This window comes from Ctenopharyngodon idella, chromosome 15 (assembly GCF_019924925.1).
Source record: "Ctenopharyngodon idella isolate HZGC_01 chromosome 15, HZGC01, whole genome shotgun sequence".
Classification (NCBI taxonomy): domain Eukaryota; kingdom Metazoa; phylum Chordata; class Actinopteri; order Cypriniformes; family Xenocyprididae; genus Ctenopharyngodon; species Ctenopharyngodon idella.
Window position 1 is genome coordinate 16,021,234 of NC_067234.1, and position 17,853 is coordinate 16,039,086.

Genomic DNA, 17,853 nt, shown 5'->3' on the forward strand with positions numbered 1-17,853 from the left:
CGCATAAGAAATAAAAATAACAGTAAAAACAGAGAATACCACTATCTGGATGGAAGAGTTAGGAAGTTTCAGGGAGTTTTTTGTTGTCCATCAGAGCGGATCTAAATGGATCTTCCTCACGCTGTAAAAATATTTGTCAGGTAGCTGTGCGTTTAAACAGTACCCTTACAGACAAATCTTCCCAGACTAACTCTGTCAGAGCTCCATCCAGGGATAACAAATGCTTACTTCCTAATTCTCCCAGCTCTTTCAACCAGACAGCAAGATTTAAAATGCATTAAAGTCAGAAATAAAAAGATGATACATTAAAGATTGATATAAAATGCATTAAAAATTAAATAAAACAAGAAAAAGAATAAAAAGATAATACGTATAAAATAAAGTGCAAACAGTTCGGACATAGCACAGTGCTCAATCAGTAAATGCATAGCTAAAAAGATATGTTTTGATATGTACTACCTGTGTAGAACTCAGGTTGGTAGATGGGTTTGAAGGTCAGGCTCTTGTTGCTGTTGGCATCTCTGGTGTTTAGCAGAACAGAGGCAATGAGGCTGAAATTGTTGTTGCAAGATAACGTGATGAGAAGGTGCAAGAGGAGCCTCTTACAGTGTTCAAACACCTCGGGGCGGTAGTGGTCCATACCTAAAAAAGAGCCACATTCTAAAGGTTTACATTTTGTACTTGTACTATTTGGGGGGTTGTGGGTTAAGTGGTTCTAGATTTTTTGTTTGCTTGTTTGGGTTTTTCTTTTTGAGTCTGCCAACACCTAAATGTTGTTTTGATTTGAAACTAATAATGTTCTCAATCCGCAGGGATACAAATATTTCACATACTTCTGAAAAAGATAAGGTTGGTCCATCCTCCACGTTCAAAAGTTTACTGCTTTCACTGACAACATTGTTCTCATAGCAAGCCACATAGTTATAGTCATAAGACACATTCAGGGATGCAATGGTTCAGATGAGATTAGATTTTAAAAAAAAGAAAAAGATATGACAAAAGCAAATCCATTTTGGATAATAAAAAAAAAAAAAACACCATGTACTACAGTAAAAGCATCTGAGTACACCTGACTCAAGCATTGTAGCCCTAATCTAGAGGGTCTAATCCCTGATAAAATGTCCCAAATTGTGATGAGAACAGAACACAGAGGCTCTACTGACCCAGGAAACAGGCATGGAGCAGTAGAGGGAGGTGTAGGGCCCAGTCCTCCTTCACGCTGTGATCCACCACCAGCTCCGTCATGAAGATCACTGCTATGTTACACCTGAACCAAACAAAACACACTGGTCTTTCAGTACATAAAACACATACCAGCAATGACCTTTCAAAAAGAACGTAACATTGACAGCTTAAAGGAAGTATGTTGGTTTTGTCATTACTGGCGATGGGCATTGTTATCATACTTCCTAAGAAGAACATTAGTAATGTGTTATCACATTTTTTTTGGTTCAAAGGGGCTGTGACGACAGCACTGCGGCTTCTGATCATCTATTTTCCATCTGTCTGATAATTGCAGAGTGACATGCTTTAAGATTCCAGGACTACATAATCTGTGAGAATGATAAGAACTGTGATTTATCATGAGAGATTAAATTAAACTGAGTCAAGTTACTGGCTTAAAAAGCCAGTATGTAATTCTAGTCTGGGTGACTGACTAGACTTTGACAATGAATCTAAATCTGAATAAAAGGTTGTTACATAATATGAAGAAGAAGAGAGTACAGAGTTATTTTTGTAACTTGATGACTGCGTTAACGTAAATAAATAAATCACAAAAATGCAAGAAATCACTTGGCACTGGACATTTTTTGTTAAAGCATTTTTATAAATTCTCCAATAACAAATATATTGTTGATATTTGTTATAAAATAGGATATGAAATTGTCTGGCTGAGGTGGAATTACTTTTCTAGATAACAATTTCCTGTGGGTGAAGTTTGCTTCAGCTGTCCATGTAACATTATGTAATTTCCTGGTATATTTGTGCAGGTTTACCAGATTTACATGGCCACAGCATGAATTGAAAGCTTGGTTATAACTAGTGTTAATTTCGTTAACAAAATCTATTTTGAAAAATGTTCGTCGGCAACCTATTTAGATGAGACGACACCTAAGTTATTCTCTATCACAGACATTTCTCCTCCATTCTCCTCCAGTAACAAGTATAAAGTTTAAAAGTTAGCTTTCAAAATATGAAAAGTGTGATACGATACAAAACAAAACAAAACAAAAAACAAAAAATGGTCCCACTTTATATTAGGTGGCCTTAAATACTATGTACTTACATCAAAAAATAAATACAATGTACTTATTGTGTTCATATTGTATTGCAAAACACTTTAGCTGCTATTGAGGTGGATACGGGTAAAGTTAGGGACAGGTTTGGTGGTATTGGTAGGTTTAAAGGGAACCCCTGGTGTTAAGACTTGTATGGCTTAATATAACGTAAATGATGTCTCTTACTGAAATATGTAGTAGAAAACCCATGAAAGATTTACGTTATTTAAAAAATCCATGACATATTTGGACAATGGGCGGCGCCATTTTGTTTGTGTTCTATGTCGGTGACGTCAAATGGTTGCTCTCGGTGAGCTACTGACACTGTCATATTGCTATTTTTAACGCAACACAACTCTGAATATAATATACGATGCCACATTGTGCAGCTTTTGGTTGTAATTTTCAGTCGATGGGCAGCAAGAGAAGCGATGTAAGTCTTTACTGCTTTACTAGCGATAAGAGGAGAGAAGAATGGGAAGTTGTGAAGAATGTGGACGAATAAAACTTCCTAAAGATCTGCGTCTTTGTTCTCTTCACTTTAGCCCTGATGACTGAGGCTTTTAGTAGACCACAGCTGAAAGAGCTTACAGTTGGCGATGGATATAAGTGTGTGCTTTAACGAAATGCCACGCCTGTCATGGAGACTGACGAAGGTGAGCCTATAACACATCTGGATGAGACAGACTGCCTCAAAGCACGTGTGCGCTGTGATGCACAAGATATCCGTGATCGGATAAAACAGTAGCATCTTCTCAGCGTGTTTAACTGTGTGTAATGCATTCAGGTGATCAGACGATTTTAACACGTCAATCATACGACAGTAGTTTGAATAGCCACAGAGACATTGCACGTCTTCGATGTTTTCATCCTCACTAATTTTGCGCTCTGGCTCAAATCGAAAAGGCTGATCGTGTTTTAAAAGGAACCCCACAGATATTAAGACATGTATGCGTTACTAGATCACCGTTGCACCAAAACATACAGATAAAAAGCCTCAGTCATCAGGGCTAAAGTGAAGAGAGCAAAGACGCAGTTAGGAAGTTTTATTCATTATTCTTTTCTCCTCTTATCGCTAGTAAAGCAGTAAAGACTTACATTGCTTCTCTTGCTGCTCATCGACTGAAAATTACAACCAAAAGCTGCACAATGTGGCATCATATATTATATTCTGAGTTGTGTTGCGTTAAAAATAGCAATATGACAGTGTCAGTAGCTCACCGAGAGCAACCATTTGACGTCATCGACACAGAACGCAAACAAAATGGCGCCGCCCATTGTCCAAATATGTCATGGATTTTTTAAATAACGTAAATCTTTCATGAGTTTTCTACTATATATTTCAGTAACAGACATCATTTACGTTATATAAAGCCATACAAGTCTTAACACCAGGGGTTCCCTTTAAGGGTGAGTTAAAGTGTAAGGGTCAACAGTGTAATTATAAATGTAATTACAGAAATTTGTTTTTTTTTTTAATATAGCCTAAGTACAATGTAAAACATGTATGTACACAAGTACATAGTAGTTAAGGCCACCTAATATAAAGTGGGACCCAAAAAAAAAAAGAAAAGAAAACAAAAGGGAAGCTTGACCTGTGGAGGGGTCCTCGTGGAGTGACGGTTTCGGGTAGATAATCGACCAGCGGTGCCCAGCAGCCTCCGTTAACTGGCATGGGAAGAGGAAGCGGCTGATTGGTTTCCAGCACACTCATAAGCCACATGGCATATGGTGGGAGTGGCTCACCTGCAGGCAAAGCAAAAAAAGTCAAACCAACATGCCATTCCTGACAGGATGCCTTTCATCCGTGAGGCTTGTAATAAAACTGGATTTTACCCTCGAAGCATGAGTGGTATGTAGAAAGACAAACTCCACAACTGTCATACCTCATGTCTAATGCAATCACGCTCAAAAACCATTAAGCTTAAGCTATTTCAAGCTGAAATGTATTACCTGAGCCAGCTATCAGAAATATCTTAAATTCACGAAAGAAATGAGATGGTCTACGCTAGAAAAAGATAAAATGATATTTAACGCCCTTGGGCTAGAACTGTCTCGGCATCCATGGATCAATGTCAAACTTCACTCACTCTTTTCCTCGTCGTAGGAACCTCCAGAACTGCTGCTGTACCGAGACTCCAGGCGGTTATGTGCTCGTAAGATGTTGCTCAGCCTTCGGCGGACAGAAAAAATTGACTTTTGTCAATGCATGTATTAAATATAAACACACAAAATCATTTTGCTATCGATCAAGGCGGTTAAACTTGCTCCAGTGGAAGTGTATCAGAAAACTCTTTGGATAAATGTGCCAGCTTCAAGATGAATTTTTATTGAGTTATAGGTGAAGAGGGAAAATAGGCACATAAAGTAAATTGTGTGGTTTGTGGGACATACCTGTCATCACACTCCTTTGTGATTGGCGAGTTATCCATGTCAGGGATGTTTTCTTGGCCACACACTAATGTTTTTCTACTGGAAGGTGGACCTTTAGAGACATATTTATTAGTACAGCATGTGTCATATGATATGACCAACACTATCTCACTGTCATTTTGCTTTTTGCTGTTTTTGCTTAATGCATTTACAATGTTTTGCCTTGACAGAGAAATACAGTTATGCATACCGGAAGTGGTGGTGGTAATTTTGCTTGTGGCTGAAAAACGATAAAATGGAGGATTGTCACAGTGCACCACAACAGGGTTCACAGGATCTGTCTGCTGAAGTTCATAAAGCAGCTCCTCCATGGTTTGAATGGTGTTGTTGCGACACAGATAGATTACCACCTTCTTAATCTGAGCATAAATAGAGGACAGTCCACATACTCAAACTTAGCTTTCATTCTCTAATCAAATGACCTGCTTTATTAAAGGGTTAATTTACCCAAAAATGAAAATTCTGTGATTTATTACTCACCCTCATGTCGTTCCACACCCGTAAGACCTTCGTTCATCTTCAGAACACAAATTGAGATATTTTTGATGAAATCCGAGAGCTTGTCGCTTTATAACATTAAGGTTGAACCACTGTAGTCACATGGAATGTTTTACTAACTTTCTGGGCATTTGAAAGGTCCAATGACGTTGCTGTGTATAGGGAGATCAGAAAGCTCTTGGATTTCATCAAAAATATCTTAATTTGTGTTCTGAAGATGAACGAAGGTCTTACGGGTGAGGGTGAGTAACTAATGACAGAATTTTCATTTTTGGGTGAACTAACCCTTTAATAAAATCTAACATCAAACCAAAATATATAATGAAATAAAAAACTTACATGAGGCAGGAGAGAGGTGTCACTGCTGACTCCACATAAGCTGATGAGGAACTGCAGGGTGGTCCGCAGGTTATTAGTCCACCTTTCATTACTGACGAGAGCGTTCCAAGCATTCTCCATTTCTGCACCTGGGACATCATCTCCATACTGGCACACAGAGGCACACAACTCAATATGCTGTATTGATACCCATAGTTTTTTAATTAAGCAAAAACTGAAGTAACAGTCACTGTCGTACCTTTGCGGTCATGAACATGAGGTTGTTTAGGACCAGAGAAGAGGCCTGCAGCGACCCCCAGCCTGTGCCACGGAGCAGGTGAGGTGCTGAGGTGTTGTGAGTGTATCCCTTCCTGTTGTCCCCAGGGCTGTTCGAACTCGAGACTGTGGGCAGCAGACCTCCATCCACCAGCTCAATGTTACTGAGCCAAGGGAGCAGGTAGGTCAGCATGACCTGACGCCCGTTTGGATGAGTGGTGGGAAACCTCTGACTCACCTCTAGAGATGAGAGATACAAAAAGATACATATTCATAGATATGAATATTTTGTCTACATGTTTGAGTAAATTTGCTGTTGGGGGAAGGAATATTCCAGGTTAAATGCACTTTAAAGGGTTAGTTCACTCAAAAGTGAAAATAATGTCATTAATTACTCACCCTCATGTCGTTCCACACTCGTAAGACCTGCGTTCATCTTCAGAACACAAATTAAGATATTTTTGATGAAATCCGATGGCTCAGTGAGGCCTGCATAGCCAGCAATGACATTTCCTCTCTCAAGATCCATTAATGTACTAAAAACATATTTAAATCAGTTCATGTGAGTACAGTGGTTCAATATTAATATCATAAAGCGACGAGAATATTTTTGGTGCGCCAAAAAAACAAAATAATGACTTATATAGTGATGGCCGATTTCAAAACACTGCTTCATGAAGCTTCGGAGCGTTATGAATCAGCGGTTCGGGGCGCCAAAGTCACGTGATTTCAGCAGTTTGGCGGTTTGAAATGCAATCCGAATCATGATTCAACACAAAAGATTCATAACGCTCCGAAACTTCCTGAAGCAGTGTTTTGAGATCGCCCATCACTATATAAGTCTTTTTTTTTTGGCGCACCAAAAATATTCTTGTTGCTTTATAATATTAATATTGAACCACTGTACTCACATGAACTGATTTAAATATGTTTTTAGTACATTAATGGATCTTGAGAGAGGAAATGTCATTGCTGGCTATGCAGGCCTCACTGAGCCATCGGATTTCAACAAAAATATCTTAATTTGTGTTCCGAAGATGAACGAAGGTCTTACGGGTGTGGAACGACATGAGGGTGAGAAATTAATTACAGAAATTTCATTTTTGGGTGAACTAACCCTTTAAGGATTTCAGCTATAAGAGATTGTCATTATCACACACACAGTCTTTGTCCATCTTTATCCTCCATTTTATACCTGAGAAAAGGGGCAGGGTTAGTTCAGGGTACATTCTGGCAAGTTGCTTAGAAAGCTGAGTTACAGAGAGACTGTAGAGAGGAGGAAGAGGCCCATGTGTCCCATACAGGATAGTACCACTTTTCTGTTCCACAATCCTCTTAGAATACACAGACAGCTTGGCCTCCAGAACCTTTCAACCAGAAAACACACATACACGCAAGCATATAAACAGATTAGCACACAAACACACCATTTAATCCAGGACACTTTCTGTTATTGCAACACATCTTTGGCAGAGAATTTTCTCTCTCTAACCTGCATTAATTGCATAGCGATCTCATAGATCTCCCTGTTGGTGTCAGACGCTTTGAAGAGAACAAGGTTCAGCAGAGTCACAATATCACTGGAGTAGTTTCTGTGAAGGAAAATAAAAGATTACATATATAAAAACAACTTAGATCGGTTTTGATAAATATGTGAATGAGGGGCTTTGTTCCAAAGATCATACATCTAGTCTTGGCACTATATATGTAAACAAATGAGAAAGAACGCAGGCAAACGCCACCAAAGCTCTATTGAATGGGGTTTTTATATGCTGTGGGAAATCTGGTAAAAGAAAACATTTGAAGAAACCTAACTTTATACTTCATAGAAATTTTTATAATGTCATATTAAAGGTAAAGGTATTGTCTTACACTATCGTTCAAAAGTTTGGTGTCAATACGATTTTTTAAATAGAAATTGGTGTAATAAAACCATGTTTTTTAGTGGTTTACTTCCATTTGTATAACAACTGTTGTACTACAGACACCATGTTTAAACTACGCCAGGGCGCGTACACACCTCACGCACCGGATGCCGTGCGCGCGCTCAAGGCAGTTGGACATAGTGGTGTATTAGAGGTAAAAAATGATATAAATACTGTTCAGTTTCTCGCACAAACCGATTGTTTCGTGTCTTAGGACATCAATGTGTCGTCACGAGCCGCAGGGTTTAATTTGGATTTGTCTGTGCATGTTTTTTTGACTCTTATAGATTTTGTTCCCATTGACATGCATTATACGACTGACAGACTGCAACGGTTGGAGTTAAAAATCATCATTTGTGTTCTACTGAAGAAACAAAGTCACCTACATCTTGGATGCCCTGGGGGTAAGCAGATAAACATCAAATTTTCATTTTTGGGTGAACTACCCCTTTAATGCATTAAATTAATCAAAAGTGACATTTACATTGTTACAAAAGATTTCTATTTCAAATAAATGCTGTTCTATTAAACTTTATTCATTTAATTATTTATTCCTTAATCCTGAAAAAATGTACAACAGTTTCCACAAAATATTAAGCAGCACAACTGCTTACACAGCTAATAATAATCATAAATGTTTCTTGAGCATCAAATCATCATATTAGAATGATTTCTGAAGGATCATGTGACACTGAAGACTGGAGTAATGATGCTGAAAATTCAGCTTTGACTCACAGGAATACATTAGATTTTAAAATACATTAAACTATAATATAGTTATCTATCTTTGTGAGTATAAGAGACTTCTTTCAAAAACTTTTGAGCGGTTCAATGTGCATTAAATTGAAAAAAATTAATATTTGCTCTGGCTTTTTAGTCCCCAGCATACCTGCTACCACAGACAGTGGCGATGGCTTTGAAGCAACCAGAGGCCAGCTGGCAGGAGCCGGTGTAACATCGATCCACGGCCCAGTTAAACAAATTCACTTGATCTGGGTTAAGTTCCAGCAGAAGAACCACCACCTCACAGCCCAGCTGATGCACCTGAGGAGGATCAGATCAGAGGATCACATTTGTTATCTACTGAAGTGATTGGTGATAGAAAACCCACCTTAGGTGGTGGAGAAACAAGTTTACTTTGACTGGTTGGCCATCTTGACCACCATGACCTTATTATGATGGTCAACCAGTCAAAGTTGTTTTGTTGTTTCTGAGGGCCAGGTGTATAAACACCGCCACTATGTTAAGACCATGTCTTTATGACTAGACAAACTGACTAGGGGTAATCAGTCTTGCTTTTCACATTCAAATTAGACCATCTATTATTGTATGCAATCAACCTAAAAAAGAAGTTATGACCGTCTTAAAGAAAAAAATTAAATGACTAACCTGTAAGACCAGTCTAAGCAGTTTATGCAAACAACATCAGCTTCAGAGCTTAGCTAAGATGTTTTACCAGCGCTAACTAGCTTGACCTTGGTTTCACTAGCTGGTAGTCAAACTGATCAAATAGTACATAAACCATTTCAGACCAACTTGGACTGGCTAATGACCAGCTCTGACCAGATAAAATCCATGTAAAACTAGCTGCCATCAGGTTTCAGCTGGATTTTTGTCATGTCAGTATAATAAGACTTAAAACAGTCTAAGCTGGGTCTGGTCTTAGCTGGTCAGATCAGTTGGGTCAAAATGGTCTGGTTTGCTGGTTTTAGTGGAGATTTGGGCAATTCTCCAGGCTGGAAGACCAGTTATACCACTGTACACCAATATTTTTTCAGGATATTTTCAGTCATGAGTTTCATATAAATTACTGAAAGCTTAGAAAATTATATAGGAAACTGCATGAATAATAATCGCAATGTAATTACAGAGTTGTGCCTCTGTATCCATTCAAAAGCTCAAAAGTTTGGGGTCAGTAATTTTTTTCTTTTTTTTCTTTTTTCTTTTTAATGAATACTTTAAGTAAGCAATGATACATTAAAACTGATCAAAAGTGACAGTGAATACATTTATAATGTTACAAAATATTTCTATTTCAAATAAATGCTGTTCTTTTGAACTTTCTATTCATCAATGAATCCTGAATTAAATATAATATACATTAACTATTTTTAACATTGATAATAATTGATAAGAAATGTTTCTTGAGCATCAAATCATCATATTAGAATGATTTCTGAAGGATCATGTGACACTGAAGACTGGAGTAATGATGCTGAAAAAATTCAGCTTTACCATCATAAGAATAAATTACATTTTAAAATATATTAAAATAGAAAACAGTTATTTTAAATTGTAATAATATTTCACAATTATTCATATTTTTGATATCAAATAAATGCAGCCTTGGTGAGACTTCCTGCAAAAACATTACAACAATCTTTTTGACCCCAAAATTTTGAACGGTAATGTACTGTCTTGTTCTAACACAAATATTTCAAGGCTTTCACTTCAAGAACCAACATATTGCGGAAAAAAGAAAACAAAATATCACTCATTCACAAGCTGGGAAAGAGAGAGAGACATCTTATGGAAAGTCCCTGAGCGAATGTGCACTGGGTCAAAAGGTTCAAATCATTTTAAAGACGGTTGTGTTTGTTTAGCACTATCAACACCGAAGCAGCGAGTGAAAACGTATGTGTGTCATGTTGTTGCAGAGTGTTTGGCTGCATACCCGCAGATCCTGACAGGCAAGGATGTTATCCAGCCACTTATAGAGGTAGCCATCAGGAGAGAGCCCTACGTTGTCGAACACAGGGCCACAACAAAGCACAGTCGACATGGCCTATGAAAGGAAGAAAAAAACAACATTCTTTCATGCAGTGCTTTCATGAAAAACTTGGAATTTCCTGTTTTGAGGAAATCACGTCCTATCGTGTCCAAAAAAAAAAAAAATACTTCAAAGAGACAGGGAAGAGGCTCACAGGACTCATATCATGTTCTGGATGTTTGTATGATTTAATGACGCCAGGGTCTTGAAATTACACACCTTTTACAACTGCTACAACATTATATATGATCGTCTTACAACACCCTCCTTTCCATTATGGGGAATGGGTTTATGGCAAAACAAGAAGCTACACGTACACACGCAAACAATATAGCTTTAGAGGTGGGAGTAATTTTTCCAGAAATCCTAACCTGAACAAACCAGACGTGAACTGTATGTTTACGCGTCGTCACCACAGAGCCGACATTATGAGTATGAGCTTCCCACAGACAAAACAAAGCACACATGTGCTGTCATCACAAATGGACTCATTCGTCACTTAATGGACCCACTTTTGTCTCTTTGGCATGCGTGTCCACATTGAGGTCTTGCACTGTAAATGACTACAGCACTTCCTAGGCTATAAGTAGACCTCTGGAGATAAAATTAATGGAGTATATATCTGCGGTCTGAATTAGCAACACAAGGAATGTTTTAAATTAGAGCCAGGGTTAAACATCACCCTGTTCCATTGGTTTAACATGCAGATTTTTCCATATGTATTCATGTATGTATACATATGTATTACAAATATTCATGTAAAAATATGTATTTTTTTATTATTATTATTGACAATGTTCCTCTTTAATAAAACTGATATTTTTTTATTAAATTTTGAATAATTTTTTTTTAAATAAATGTATATTTTTATTTACATATGCATCAAATTGATCAAAAGTGACAGTAAAGACTTTTTACAAAAAAATCTATTTTAAAAATATAGCTGCAAGCAGCATTTATGGTGTTAGGGTCTAGGCCGACACGAAAACATTTAGGATTTATAGGCTTTTGGTTACATTTGGAGATTGTATCTTAATTTTAATCAATGTTTCATCAACCAATTGCCTGGATTTAATAAATAAGAAGCAAATATAGCAGACAACATAATCATGAGTCATGACAATATAATCATGGTGCCGGCGCGATCACTTGCACGTAAACTGGAGCGCGTCTTATTGGCTAAATGAACCGAAACTCAGCGGCTGCTTGCCTCACAGACATGAGAAATATATCTATAAAAAAGTTTGAAATGTCTACTTTTAAACGAAATTATTCAAAATGAAAAGAAATGGGCTACTCTCTAATTATGTAATCCGAATGAAATGTGCATTCTCTCTCTAAGCGCATCCACATGTGGAGATGATGAGAGTCAGCAATGTCAACTTCATCTTTGCAGCCGACACTGATTCAGAAAACATTAGTTTATTAATAAACAATTAAAATGTCTCCTTACTGTTTTTGTCACATTCATAATCATTACTTTTGCCAGTTCTTTATGGCAAGCTTTATGCGTGCGCATGAGTGATATATAGCCTATAGCCTATATTACGTAAACGCTCATTATTATGGTTTATTCTCTCCAGTATTTAAGAAATCAAATTAATATAAATGTGATTAGTCAACTAATGGCTTAAATGAACAACTACTAGTCCAACACACACACCAGAGAAAAAACTTTGCAGGTCCTATGGCTGAGAGAGAGACTACTCGGATGAAAACCGCTTTGTAACGGGGGAAAAAGTAATTAGTTTGATTACTCGTTACTAAAAAAAGTAACGCCGTTAATAACACCGTTTATTTATAACGCTGTTATTACCATCACTGCTGAAGACTGGAGTAATGATGCTGAAAATTCAGCTTTGCATCACAGGAATAATCGAATAATAATAATCAAATAATAATAATCAAATAATAATCAAATAGAAAACAGTCATTATAGTGAATTTTATTTTATAATATTTCACAATGTTTCTGATCAAATAAATGCAGCCTTGGTGAGCATAAGAGAATTTCCCAAAATTACCCAAAACTTTTGACCGGTAATATCTTTTGAATAATATAAATATTATTATTTAACATTATTTATGAGAAATGTACTTTATTAATAAAAACCCATCTGAAACAAAATGTACTGTGCAATGGAAATTGACACAACATAAAAATGGTTATCAAAATAATGTAAAATGATCAATTATATAAGCGCAGTCTGTACTACCTTAAGAGCACAATACTGGTATCGAGTGATCTGATGGTTGCGGTCACTGTAGCGATCCAGGGGCGTGAACATTATACTGAAGGGCCCGGCCCATTGGCTGAAAAGGATGAAAAGGTGGTGTCGAAGGCTTTGCTGAGGGAAGAGGAAACGCCGATGATGCACTATGATACAAATAAAACAAAGAGAGGGGAAGAGAGGGATTAGATCTCAAAAGAAGGAGGACAGCTTTATGACTAAACAATTTCAAACATTTTAAAAACTGAATGGTTTTAGTTTAGTTTTTTTGAAGGGAGAATAGGGAAATGGCTGGCCATTTTACAGCTCTTTTCATTTGCCCATGAAGTGGCTCTACATCTAATCTACTGCTATTTTGGGCAGTGCCTCCACTAGGGAGTCTAAATCAAGACTGACGTCAGGAGCACACCATCACCTAGCAATGAATTCCATTTCCTAAACAAAGAAAATGTGAAGCACTTCCCAGAAAGAGATACAGCTTCAATACCGTCAGTATGATGTCATTACTTAATGTGGGGAATAAATATTTAAAGTAGGAGGAAGAACAATATTATGACTATTTATGAATTAAAACGAACACAACACAAATGAAGAAAGTAAATGGGCTAAATATTAATTTCATCTTGACATGAATTGTATGTTGAGTTTGTGAAACATCTTTTGCTTCCTCTTCACCTGGGACACACTGTATGAGGTTGGCCACCATGGCGCTAAAGTGAGCTCGAATGTCTTTAAGAATCTCCATGTCTTTGTCATTCTCAGCTTCCAGAAGCATCCGGGTCAGGTCCACATACTCAAGAAAGAGAGCGCCCAGGGCCAGCGTATCACGTTCCAGCGCTCCATTAGTGCTGAGAGACAGAGAGGCGGGGATCATTTCATGTTTCATAGCCTGTGAGTTCATAATGAGACGCAATGGAGGAGTCCAGAGAACAGAATCCATAATAATAAGATCCTCCTCACCTGTCACTGATGACACCGGCATCCGCCAGCAGCTCAAAGATCCTGAGGAGCTGGAGTCTCAGCAGATCTCTTCTCTCTCGCCGTTTTTTATTCTGGAAGACACATTACTGGAAAAATTACTATCGAATTTACAAGTCTGGGAATCACACTTTTAAAAGTCCCTGGCATTTTAAAGGTTTCCATGATGGATACTTAGATAATTTTGTAGTTGTGCAAGATAACTTATGTATGCATGGCTAGAGCGGACCAGTTACAATACAACAAGTTATGGCACATACCAGCTGATCTGACTAAACAATCCAAAAAATGATATAACTGACCTCAGGTCTTCTTTCCAAAGCTTCCTTCATCAAAGGATGCAGTTCCTCAATCAGCTCTCTGTACGAGACACAACAAATATAAAATCAATAAGGCTAAAGAAGAATCAATACTGTGCTGCCAAGGTTTATAGAGCAGTAATTGCTCTATTTCCCATAAATACTTTTATGATTCCAAGAATTGGAACATAACTAACGTAATATGACATCTGATCACTGCTTTGGAAGCAATTTAAGTTTGTTCAGATTTAGCTGTGAAAATGAAAAAAAAAGAAAAGAATGTAACTTCCTCTTTTAAAGTTTTTGCATATGAATGCAACAACAGCACAATTATAATTACACAGTAAACTGAACATTGTTCCATGACTGACTGCCTCGCCATTCATGGTAAAATTATATGCATACAGTGTTTGTGCATCGCCTTATCAAAGTTAAGGAATTCAAAAACTTGACAAGTGCATAACTGAGGTATGACTAGAATGTGAACATCAGATGTATGCTGCTCACATTTTATCTTAAAAAATCTTACACTGAACTTGCATAACACATTAAAAACATAAAAACAAATTATTTTAAACATTAAAACACAATATGTTGTGATTTAAAATGATCAAAAATGACAATGAGTGGACTTCAATCTGGTTGTATAATGTCATGGCACTATGAGAATGAGTCATCTAAATGTCTACAATTATTTCGGATATTTCGGAAACTGTCCAGTTACATCCAGTATGTGTAACATAGTACCTGAAAACCAGTGAATTTGTGCGTCCAAATCCAAGCACCAAAGATTCTGTGATCTCAATGCTTTCTGAACGCATCAGAGGGACCAACTGCTTTAGCAGCCAGGCCACAGACGGCGTGCCCAGGATCTAAAGAACAAAATGTTAATCAGTGATTCCATCAAGTTATTAAATGACTGACTGGGGCGTATGACTGTAGACATGACTGGTGCGTGATGCTAAAGAAGCCCCACCCACCTTGTTGTCATAGCTGCTGTTGTTGTCTGTACTGGGAGTGATGATCTCAGGGGTGGAAGCTCGAAGATGACCTGAGCTCATGATGCTGGGTTTGGCCACACCAAAACATAGAATCAGATAGTTTCTCCATAGAGACACAAAGGTGTCTGCTGAACCGGCCGAGCTTGTCTTCTTGGTGTTAACTGGGTTGCTAAAAGATGAAGGCATTCTAATGAATTAGTGATGTGAAGTAAAAAAAAAAGAGCAAATTAAAACTAGTTATTTATTGAAAAAATTAACTCTTGTTAAATGTTCAGATAGAGTTATACTACTGTTCAAAATTTTGTAACATTATAAATGTCTTTACAGTCACTTTTGAACAATTAATGCATTGTTGCTGAATAAAAGTATTTATTTCTTAAAAAACAACGTTTGAAGGGTAGTCTTAAAGGGTTAGTTCACCCAAAAATTACTCATCCTCATGTCGTTCCACACCCATAAGACCTTCGTTCATCTTCAGAACACAAATTAAGATATTTTTGATGAAATCCGATGGCTCAGTGAGGCCTGCATTGACAGCAATGACACTGAACCTCTCAAGATCCAGAAAGCTACTTAAAACATATTTAAAACAGTTCATGTGAGTACAGTGGTTCAACCTTAATGTTATGAAGCGACAAGAATACTTTTTGTGCGCCAAAAAAACAAAATAACGACTTTTCAACAATATCTAGTGATGGGCGATTTCAAAACACTGCTTCATGAAGCTTCGAAGCTTTACGAATCTTTTGTTTCGAATCAGTGGTATGGAGCACCAAAGTCACGCGATTTCAGTAAACAAGGCTTCATTTATGCAATCCGAACCACTGATTCGAAACAAAAGATTTGTAAAGCTCCGAAGCTTCATGAAGCAGTGTTCTGAAATCGGCCGTCACTAGATATTGTTGAAAAGTCATTATTTTGTCTTTTGGCGCACAAAAAGTATTCTCGTCGCTTTATCATATTAAGGTTGAAGGGAGTGTCATTGCTGGCGATGCAGGCCTCACTGAGCCATCGGATTTCATCAAAAATATCTTAATTTGTGTTCTGAAGATAAACGAAGGTCTTACGGATGTGGAACAACATGAGGGTGAGTAATAAATGACTGAATTTTCATTTTTGGGTGAACTAACCCTTTAATTATTAATTTGACATTGTGTTGAGTTAGGGCTGGACGAATAATCGAAAAGTAATCGAAACCGAAATTCAGAACCTCAAACCAACGTAATTTTCCCATGTCGATTATTACATTTTTTTAATCCTGTTAATACTTCCCCCTTAAAAACATACTACTGCGTGTGTAGCCACGTGACTCTGCCCCGTCCAGTCAGTGGCATGAAAGCAACACGGATGTGAACGCGTCGCCGAGTCAACACACTCAGAGACGGCGCGTGAGCGGTGAGCCTTGCGTCTTCACTAAACTTGTCAGTTGTATGTGTTTTAAGGTTTGGACATTCAAGCAATTGGATGTATATTATTTGCTCGCGCAGCTGCATTATGGCACAAACACTCAAACAAACAGTAGCTGCACAAAACATGAAGGTCGCGCGCACAGAGAGAAACGCAGAAACTAGTTGTCAGCGCTGTCTTGTGATTTATCAATAAAGTAGCTTAGAAACTCAAAACTTATTATAGCATATATTTTTCTACTTTTGAAGTAACTATTTACAACCCACAGCTTCACAATTAATAGAGAGATGGTATGACTAATTCACACACACAATCCCTCTCATTACGTACTGGTACTGTGCTAATTTATCTTTATCTGATTTACAATGAGCAGAAATCTGTAAGAAATGTAACAAAATAACTGCTGAAAGTGAGCTGTTATGTCAGATCACTCTTTCAATAGGAAAAAATAATAATCAAGCATATTTACAGTACAAAACTTGTCAGTGAACTATGAGGGCAAAAAAACAAAATAATCGTTCATTAATCGTAATCGAGGTAAAATGTTCAATTAATCGAGGTTTTGATTTTAGGCCATAATTGTCCAGCCCTAAGTTGAGTTAACGTATTAATGAATGTACTGTATAAAAAAAAAAAAAAGTAACCAAAATAGTACTGTACAGAGTCTGCTATCAGGGGCAGAACCACTTAAACAAGTGCAGTAACATAATAATAAGTGGCTATGGGAGACCATTAAGAGCTTAAACTTAAAGATAGAGATAGCGTTAATGCTTAAAACCTCCTGCACTTTGAGGTTAAAGCCTGGTCAACTAGATTTAAATGCTTACATAACCTATTAGACTGCCACAATAATTAAAGCTACAATGCAGACCAATCAACAGAGTGACCACTCAATGATATATAGATGTAGGCCAAATGCCCCCTTAAAGGTTTTATCCATCCCTCACCTGGGCTCAAGTAAAGGCATGAGGAGCTGCAGGCGGGTGAAGGCGTAGGGCCAGGCGTAGCTGAGCGCTGTGGGACAGTGCTTGGGTAGGTACTCCTGTCTCAGAAGGCTGAAGAGGCACAGAGCCCAGGGTTCCTTCAGAGACTGTGCCAAGATCCACACACGAGACGGGCTTCGCACGTCATAGTGGCTGCCGACCAGAGATCCGTTCCACTCCACCAGCCACTGCATGTCCGCTTGTTGCCCGGCGGGGAGAGACGCCTGAGGGGAAGTGGAAGGGGAAAGATCACAGAACTCAACAGTTTTTGGATTTTTGGAGGATAATGACATTACAGACAAAACACAAAATGGATTTACGCTAAATTTAGGTCTGGTATCTGGTATCTATATGATTCTGAATTTACACAAATCATTGTTTGCCTAAGTCCCACCACCTAATTTATTAAACTCCAAGCTCAGAGAAGTAAAACAGACTTTCTTATAAACTCAGAAC

The 17,853-nt window shown here is 37.7% G+C and overlaps 1 protein-coding gene across 13 annotated transcripts in view; it reads right to left on the bottom strand.

Moving 5' to 3' along the window:
• frya (furry homolog a (Drosophila)) overlaps window positions 1–17,853 on the bottom strand; it is a 91,860-nt gene that overhangs the window by 31,915 nt on the left and 42,092 nt on the right. For 8 of the 13 annotated variants that reach the window (XM_051863064.1, XM_051863055.1, XM_051863057.1 and 5 more), the window contains exons 21-39: window positions 17,362–17,621; window positions 14,987–15,194; window positions 14,754–14,878; window positions 14,010–14,067; window positions 13,690–13,781; window positions 13,405–13,577; window positions 12,715–12,875; window positions 10,404–10,514; window positions 8,619–8,773; window positions 7,297–7,396; window positions 7,000–7,171; window positions 5,788–6,044; window positions 5,550–5,696; window positions 4,903–5,071; window positions 4,674–4,764; window positions 4,370–4,452; window positions 3,875–4,025; window positions 1,164–1,267; window positions 460–642 (exon numbers count right to left, since the gene is read on the bottom strand). In XM_051863064.1, the coding sequence (XP_051719024.1) occupies window positions 460–642; window positions 1,164–1,267; window positions 3,875–4,025; window positions 4,370–4,452; window positions 4,674–4,764; window positions 4,903–5,071; window positions 5,550–5,696; window positions 5,788–6,044; window positions 7,000–7,171; window positions 7,297–7,396; window positions 8,619–8,773; window positions 10,404–10,514; window positions 12,715–12,875; window positions 13,405–13,577; window positions 13,690–13,781; window positions 14,010–14,067; window positions 14,754–14,878; window positions 14,987–15,194; window positions 17,362–17,621 (2,800 nt within the window). The remainder of the gene's footprint in view (window positions 1–459; window positions 643–1,163; window positions 1,268–3,874; window positions 4,026–4,369; window positions 4,453–4,673; window positions 4,765–4,902; window positions 5,072–5,549; window positions 5,697–5,787; window positions 6,045–6,999; window positions 7,172–7,296; window positions 7,397–8,618; window positions 8,774–10,403; window positions 10,515–12,714; window positions 12,876–13,404; window positions 13,578–13,689; window positions 13,782–14,009; window positions 14,068–14,753; window positions 14,879–14,986; window positions 15,195–17,361; window positions 17,622–17,853) is intronic. The other 5 variants (XM_051863056.1, XM_051863060.1, XM_051863068.1 and 2 more) reach the window with 1 other exon arrangement.